Source organism: Passer domesticus, chromosome 6 (genome assembly GCF_036417665.1).
Source record: "Passer domesticus isolate bPasDom1 chromosome 6, bPasDom1.hap1, whole genome shotgun sequence".
Taxonomy (NCBI): domain Eukaryota; kingdom Metazoa; phylum Chordata; class Aves; order Passeriformes; family Passeridae; genus Passer; species Passer domesticus.
In genome coordinates this window covers 20,481,128-20,489,266 of record NC_087479.1, presented here as the reverse complement: position 1 = coordinate 20,489,266, position 8,139 = coordinate 20,481,128, and the positions used below count along the sequence as shown (strand labels likewise).

General features: G+C 40.1%; 1 protein-coding gene and 1 long non-coding RNA gene across 3 annotated transcripts in view; one reads left to right on the top strand and one right to left on the bottom strand.

The window, feature by feature from the left end:
- The first annotated feature begins 271 nt into the window (after positions 1–271).
- The window catches only part of TSHR (thyroid stimulating hormone receptor), a 46,160-nt gene continuing 38,292 nt past the window's right edge, over positions 272–8,139 (top strand). The window contains exon 1 of one of the 2 annotated variants that reach the window (XM_064423692.1): positions 272–851. In XM_064423692.1, the coding sequence (XP_064279762.1) occupies positions 676–851 (176 nt within the window). In that variant the 5' untranslated portion in view covers positions 272–675. Of the gene's footprint in view, positions 852–5,700; positions 5,975–8,139 lie in introns of those variants that run through there. The other variant, XM_064423693.1, reaches the window with a different exon arrangement.
- On the bottom strand, positions 5,514–7,119 carry LOC135302786 (uncharacterized). The gene is made up of 2 exons (XR_010364347.1): positions 6,751–7,119; positions 5,514–5,609 (listed from the first exon to the last, which is right to left on the bottom strand). It is a non-coding gene; the product is annotated as an uncharacterized LOC135302786 (long non-coding RNA).

Genomic DNA, 8,139 nt, shown 5'->3' with positions numbered 1-8,139 from the left:
ACTTGCAGTCAGTGAATATTTGCTTGTTGCAAAGGTGTGCTTTAACTTCACTGCCTCCACAGGTGAGTTAGTATGGCTCTTAGTCCCCTTCCTCCTGTTCCTTTTTGCAAAGATGCCAGCAGGAATGGTCGGGGTCCGACGTTTCTCCTCTGCCTTTGAAAAGGGCTCGACGGGCCGGTCCCGCTGCCGGGCTGGGCAGAGCCGGGCAGGGCTGGGAGGGCTGGGCTGGGCTGGGTAGGGCCGGAGCCCGCTCGCCCCGCGCAGTCCCGGCCGCCGCGGCAGGCGGCCCCGGAGCCGCAGGGCTGCGGACGGAGCGCGGGCAGCGGCGGGTTCCGGGAGCGGCGCTGCCGCGGTGAGAGCCGGGGCACTGCCGGGAACGGGCCCCGGGGCACCCCGCAGGAGGGGTGCGGAGGAGCGGGGGGACAGGTCCAGGATGGCCGGCGGGATGGGCGCGGGGCCGCGGCGAGGAGAGGGACCCTGCCCCATGGCGAGGGCGCTCAGGGCTTGCTGAGACCTTTCCTGACCCCGCTTAGTGAGGAGGCGGCGTTGTCCAGCACAGGTGCCGCCTTTCCCCGGCAGCTTCTCCCGGCGGGACAGCGTGGTCTGCCCGTGCAGCTCTGGATCTCCTCATCACCTCGGAGAAGCGAGGAGCGGAGCGGGAGCGGACGGCGGAAGATGCTGTGCTTCACGGTAGCCTTCCTTCACCAGTTGCTGCTGGTGCTGGTGCTGTGCAGCCAGGGCACAGAGAGGTGTCCTTCAGCCTTCTGCGAGTGCTCCGACTGGGAGGACTACAAAATCACTTGCAGGGACATCTACTTTATTCCCAGCCTTCCGGAGGACACCCAGACCGTGTGAGTACATTGGCATGGTTTAGGGAAGCCAGCTGTGAGTGTTCACACTTCGCAGACAGGAGATGCTCTGAGCTGATGTCCTATGGGATGAGGAAACGGTGAGAGGGGAGAGGTGCTGCAGATTACCTGGGCGGTACAGGACAGCAGAACGGCAGTGTGCAGACCGCGTGTGGCAGGGGGAGGTAGGAAAAGTGACTCTCAAACCTTAAAGAGCTGTGAAGAGATGGCTCATTGGATCTTAAGAGTTCTGTGAAAAATGTGGGAAAATAAGTGGGCTGTTTGTGGGCGAAGTGAGCAGTAGGCTAGATTCTGTGTGGCAAGTGCTTAGGGGATGAGGGGAAGCAAAGGTAGATCAAACAAAATTTTGTGGTTAAAAACCATTAGGAACCTCACAAAGACTTTCACAAAATCCTGTGTACGTTTTCAGCTTCTTTGTCAAAGCCGGAAAAGAAAAAGAATCCGTGAGAACTGAGAATCCAAGTATACTGTCTTGGAGACAGGGTACTTCAGATGAAAGTGTGGAGTCTGGGATAAAGCAGCAACTTCAGAGCTTGCCAAAGTGATAGAGTAATTCAGATAGCTCAGCCTAAGTGTTTGGTACACTATGGGCACAGTAGAAGATCTTGTCCAGGTTCCTGCTGCCAGTCCAGATGAGCATCTTGTGTCATATCTGTCAGTCAAATACTGTGCTGAGACTGAAATGGCACCTGTCAGCTACAGCTGAGCAGATTAATCACTCCTGGCTTTTACTTTGTTTCTCGAGGTACAAAAGTTTTGTAGTCTCTATGGGAAGGTTCACTTGTAGACATAGATTACTTTCTGATAATGTAAATGAACTCAAACTCAGTTGATTTAATTGTAAGGTAAACCAGTAACAGATTGATTCGTTTATGTCTTGATAATTATTCTCAGGATTTTATATAAATAAGAACTTTATATAAGTATGGACTTTATATAGATAAGAACAGTAAATTATTTGCACTTATTTGAATGCTTCTCAGATTTTTGAACACCAAAAGTAAAAGCTTAAATTGGTCACTTGCCTAGAAAGAAAGAAAAAAATATTTGTGTTATCTCCATTATTTTTGCTTGCCTTTAATTTTTTGGATGGTTAGACTGCAGTATTTCAGTTAATAAGATTTTTAATTATACAAGTTTTTTTGTTATTATACTTTTATATACACAGTTTATTTAGGTTGAAATTGCAGCAATGTTATGACATGCACCAAGTAGTATATTCTTTGAAATCTACCATGATAAGTTAGAAAGTATAGCAGTTTCAGTTCATAGGCGAAAGTGTCTTTGTACAGGCATTTTAAATAGTTAATAGAAACAATGAGATCACATAGTGCAATTTGATATTTCCCTTGAAATATGCTGGTTTGATGGCTGAGAAGTACCTCTCTGCATACAGCTCCACAAATAAAGCACTTTGGCCACTGGAATTCTAGTGTTTTTAACACCTGTAGTAGTGGGGGCTGTAAAATAATAAGCCATTGTTTTGAAAAGACAAAAACACCCTGTGAAGATCTTATTTCTATGGGAAAAGTAATTAATAAAAACAACAGATAAATATTTTTCTGTTTATTTGGGGTGAAATTTAATCATGTGCACCTATTAGAGTGACCATTGCAAACTTCTCAAGATGTGTACTCCCTGCCATATCAAAAAATATTCTGGGTAATGACAATTGTGATTTTATAGTGTATGGTAGAAGCAGTAGAACATGTGCTGCACAGTCTTTTATTTGAAAGCAAATGGGAGAATTATCTGAGAAAATAAGGAAGACAGAACTCTTTTCACACACAGCGTCCCCAAACAAACAAGTAAACAAAACAAAACCCAATCAAACACAAAACCCCCACCACAGTTTTTTTACTTCAATTTGAAGTTTTCTCTCCAGATAAAGTGTGTTTATTTCTTTCTGTTCTCTTATTTGAATTGCTGAAGTCTGGTGGACTGTACCAAATTCTGTAGTCCCTTGCTCTCTGCAAATGTCTTAATATTTCTTTTCCGCCATATGCTAAATGGGAGTCATAACATTTACCTATATGTGTTTTTTGTTCAGAGTGCTTTCAGATGCTCCAGACTGGATTATTTGCACCTGTTAAGACAACAGTTAAAACAACACACAGAATTTCGTGTGAGATTGTAAAGTGTGTGCCCCTGATTCCGTCATGTTTTCATCCTTTTGCTGTACAATAGGCAGCAGTTCTGAATCAAAGAAAAAGGTTCCAAAATAATTGAAGCTTCTGTTAACCTTAAGAACAAATAAACGCTTCTTTGAGGTGAAATATGTAGCTGTACATATTGCACATTTTATGTTGAAACTCTGCAATTTCCCGAAATGCAGCAAGTTTGTTACTTTAGGCAAAGTAATTCTGCTTCTTGGTGGTAACGAGTGAACCTCAAGATCGCCAGTTTCAAAAGTTTTTTGTGTGGCTATTCAGTTTTGTAGGGTTTGTAGGACTAAGAGACTGGTGAGTCTAGGAACACTTTGCCAGCTTTTGGAGATTATGAGCTCTTTTCAATGCACAGGATCTTGAAACTCCAATTAAAGTTTCATTCTGATTATTCAGTCAGAACTGTTCTCATTTCTATACCCTACTTTAAGAGAATGGGGCAAACCATTTTTTAAGAAATACTTATACGAAATTCCAATAGAAGTTTATTTCTAACTCTTCTAGTAGAAAAGTGACATAAACTTAAGCCAGAAAAGTGTGCTTATTTTAAACTGTTATTTATTCAAATTTGGTTAATGCAGGTGCTTATCCAGAATTCCTGAATGCACAGATATTGATCTTGGAGATGTCCTTTTTTCAGTATAAGATTTTTTGTTTGTTTGTTTACTTACACATACAGGTCACCAAAACCTCACTGAACATTTTTCCAAAGATATAATTGCATCATACTTCTTGAATTATTGTAATATGCTTCTTGGCATCATTATGATGACATATTCAGACGATATCACTATTCCAGCATCACCTCAATGCAATTCTTAATTATTTTCATTCTATAAATCTATTTCTAGTTGGTTTTAATTATTTTTCTTTGACAATAAAACTAATACAGTTATGCTTCTTATTCAGTGTGCATAACATCTCCTGCATTCACTTACTAAAATAATTTAATCTTTCCCTTCCCTTCCCTTCCCTTCCCTTCCCTTCCCTTCCCTTCCCTTCCCTTCCCTTCCCTTCCCTTCCCTTCCCTTCCCTTCCCTTCCCTTCCCTTCCCTTCCCTTCCCTTCCCTTCCCTTCCCTTCCCTTCCCTTCCCTTCCCTTCCCTTCCCTTCCCTGTTAATAAGGTTTCCATCCTGTACCCAGGTGATATTTTCATATCACCATAATCAAATTTGATTGAAATTGAACAAGAGGATGTTAGGCAAGGACAGAGAAACTGGTATATAAATAGATACAAAACCAGTACAGTCTTCAAGAATATGCTCTTTACATTAGGTACTAAGCTACAGCTCTGCATTTGCTCCAGTAAATTTGCCATAGCTATGGTACTGCCTTTTAATTAATGCCCATATATTCTGTATATTCTGTAGGTAATATAGAATGGCTACACATTTTGAAATAATGTTTTAGTTGCAATTAATTCATTTTCCAAAAAATATGTGGTTATTTTCATTTGTAAAAGTATCTGACTATTTCTGAAGACAAAGTCAGATTTGAACCTTCTTAAAATAATTCATTATTTTTTTTACCAAACACCATTATACTTACCAAATCCATGAAACCGTTTTATCAATTGTCTTTAAGGTAATGATTTAAATAATTCTATGTACATGGCTGCAACATGTTTCCTAAATACTGTGCTTTACATAAAAATATAATTTGTCAATTCTGATGCTTGTTACTATATTTACCTGCATATTTTGCTTAGAAAGGCATTGTATTGCTCCTATAATCCTGCTGTTAACATAACAACAATCCTGCATTTGACATACAGTAGGTCCATCAATATGTGTTATTGTCTCAGTCAAAGTGAAATGTTAAAGCAAAAGGATTTGTTCATAATCCCAGTGGTAAATTGAACCACTGTTCTAAGGGTTCTTGAAGTAACTTGCAAACTGTGCACTGCTTTACTGTACGTACACAGGCCAACTCAAAGTGAGCAGATGAAGAACAGGAGTGAGGGACTATTATTTTGGTCTTTGCTAAAGACCAAAATAATATCTTGTGAACGTTGAATACAATATTTTCTTTCATTCCTTATCAGTCATTGTATCAGTAACATTTCTTGCACATTTGGAACATTTAAATTTCCTGTGTCATGGCACAGAAAGCTATCAAGTGCGAGGAACTGTACAAGCACAAACCAAAAAGATGTAGAAACAAGCATTACTTCAGCATTTTTGAACTACACACATAGTTTGCTCAACAGAAAGCAGGAGGACTGCAAGTAGTTCTGTTTTAAATGCTGTGAAGAGATTAACCTCAATGAGAATATCACACATTTTTACAGAAGACACTGGTGATAAGGCAGTAGAAATTAATTTGTATAATTTCCTTGTTTGTTAAGATGATGAGTTTTGATCATCATAGTAGCAAAAGAGTAGTTTATACCAGAGTTAGAAACTCTTATTTTTGGGTTGATTTCAACAGTGGTTTAACAGACTGATGCTATAAGTGTTACACTACACTGAATCTTGAATTGCTATTATAATCTGTTTTCATTAGAGTGTTTTCTTTTGACATAACATTTTCAACCCGTTACACTTCAGAAGCACACAACAGCCTTCTCTTGAATCTGTAAAAGGAAAGAAAAAGCTTTAATAATTTAAAAAAAAAAAATCCATGTGACTACTAAGGAATAATTTACAGATTTTTTTTTTGCAAATAGCTAATATCAGTGGAGAGGACAACTTTTCATGAATCTGACTTATACAGTCTGCTTATATATTTGCAAAATCAAGAAATGTTTGATGTTTTCCTTAACATGGGCTTACAGAACCTCCAAACAGTACATAAAAGGTGATCGTATTTTGAAAATTGGACTGTCTCAGGAAGTGTTTTAAAAATGTCTAAATGATCTGCCTTCATCACCAAATGTGACTGAACCTTACCACATGAAGTTCAGAGAGACTTTTGTGAAATGCTCATCTTCCAAAACAGGTATGGGGAAAAAGGGATACAGTCTCAGTTCCTCAAAACTCAACTTTCAACATGCTTTTGTGTTCTGATGGACTCAGCCCTTACATATTCTTATGTTCACAGAATACACATTAAAAACTCTCAAAAAAATTAACAATCTCTATTGTGAAGCTGCTGATAGCATAAAAGCTTCTTAAACACGCTTAAGTAGCTACTATGCTTCTAATAGCTGCTAACTGCATAACAGCTTCTTAACCACACTTTTGGCTACTATGTGGTAGCCAAACCATAGAGACTAGAAAAAGTAGCTTGTTTTACTCAAAAATGAGAAGTAAGCCATCTGCAAAAGGCCATTTTATGTCAACACCTTCTGATCTATTCAAGATTGTACAAACCAGCCAGTGTCCTGATACCTTACCCGAGTCAATGGAAAACAATACTCAGGATTTTGCAAAGTGCAATGCTATGGACTCAAGTTGAAGCAATGAGACCAGCTATAGTAAACACTACAATTTAAGCCTAAATGTAGGCAATGAGCTGCTGACACATACTAAAAGAAAATTAGTTCTCACTTGAACTCCAGCCAGTGAGTGCCATCTGTCTGAATGTAAAGAAATAGGCATTTTAAATGGCACTCTTTACAAAGAAAGGTTAAATCACACAACATTAAAAAACTGAGCTAGTTTTTTCTCACAAATAAGTAGATACATAAATATAAAATTGAATAATTTAATTGAATTGAAACCTAATACTATAATTTAGCATAGGATCATACAATAGTTTGGGTTGGAATCTACCTTTGAAGACCATCTAGTCCAACCAGCTCTTGAAGGAGCAGGGACATCTTCAACTAGATCAGGTTGGTCAGAGTACCATCCAGCCTGACCTTGAATGCTTCCAGAGATGATTTGTCTACCACCTTTATGAGCAATCTGTGCCTGGGTTTCACCACGGTCATTATGCAAATGTCTCCTTTACATCTAGTCTGAATTGACCATCTTTTATTTTAAAATCATAATGCCCTACCTTATTGCGGCAGGCACTACTAAAAAGTGTGTCCCAGCTTTCTTAGAAGCCCTCTTTAAGTACTGGAAGGCTGCAATAAAGTGTCTCTGGAGCCTTCTCTTCTGCAGACTGAAAAAGCCCAGCAGAAGAGAAGCTCAACCTTTCCTCATAGAGAGGGATTCCAGCTCAACCTTTCCTCACAGAGAGGGGTTCCAGCTCCCTGATCATTTTCATGGCCCTCCATTGAGCCCGCACCAGCAGGTCCACATCTTTCTTGTACTTAGTACTCCAGAGCTGGTTGCAGTACTCCAGGTGGGGTCTCACTAGAGCAGAGGGGCAGAATCCCCTCCCTTGCCCTGTGCACTTGGAGCTTTGGATAAATGGCATCTGTAGCCCTTCCCTTGTCCCCTGATGTAGTCATTCCATCAGAGAAGGCCGCTGGGTTGGTCAGACGGGACTTGCCCTTGGTGAAGCTGTGCTGACTGTCTCAAATCACCTCTCTGTTTTCCATGTGCCTTAGCATAGCTTCTGGGAGGATCTTCCCAGGAACAGAGATGAGATTGACAGGTCAATAGTTACCCCAGTCCTCCCTTCCACCCTTTCAAAAGATGGGTTCAATGCTTCGTCCTTTCCAGTTGCCTGGGACTTCACCCAATTGCCATATTAAAACCCTACTACCTCATCTATTTTCTTGTGTTGTGATCTCAGACATACCTATTTCATTACTTTTGAACTAAATTTTGATTTTTACCTAAACCCAGTACTGCTACCTTTTTTACCCTGAACTTTAAACTTTTATGATGACCTGCTATAAAACGTACTCTAACTACAATAGAGAAGAGCTGTGTTTCTGAAATATTAAACTAAAAGCCTATAAATTGCTGCAAAGAGAGTTCAAACAGGACCATGAACTTTCAGAAAAGAATAGTCAGAAGAGGCTCACTTCCTACAGGGAAAGAGAGTAAGAATCTACTGTAATTGCTGGCTACTATTGCTTTTAATCAGAGAACCACTAAGTGCCTATAATTGCTGCCAGCTGCTTAGCAGAGGTCAAAAAGTCAAACTGAATGTTAGGAAATATTAAGGTAGAAATATAGATGAAAATAAAGGGGTTTTTTTTGTGTTTTTTTTTTGTTTTGTTTACATAGCACCTGCAAAAGGGCATTGAAATGTATGAAATT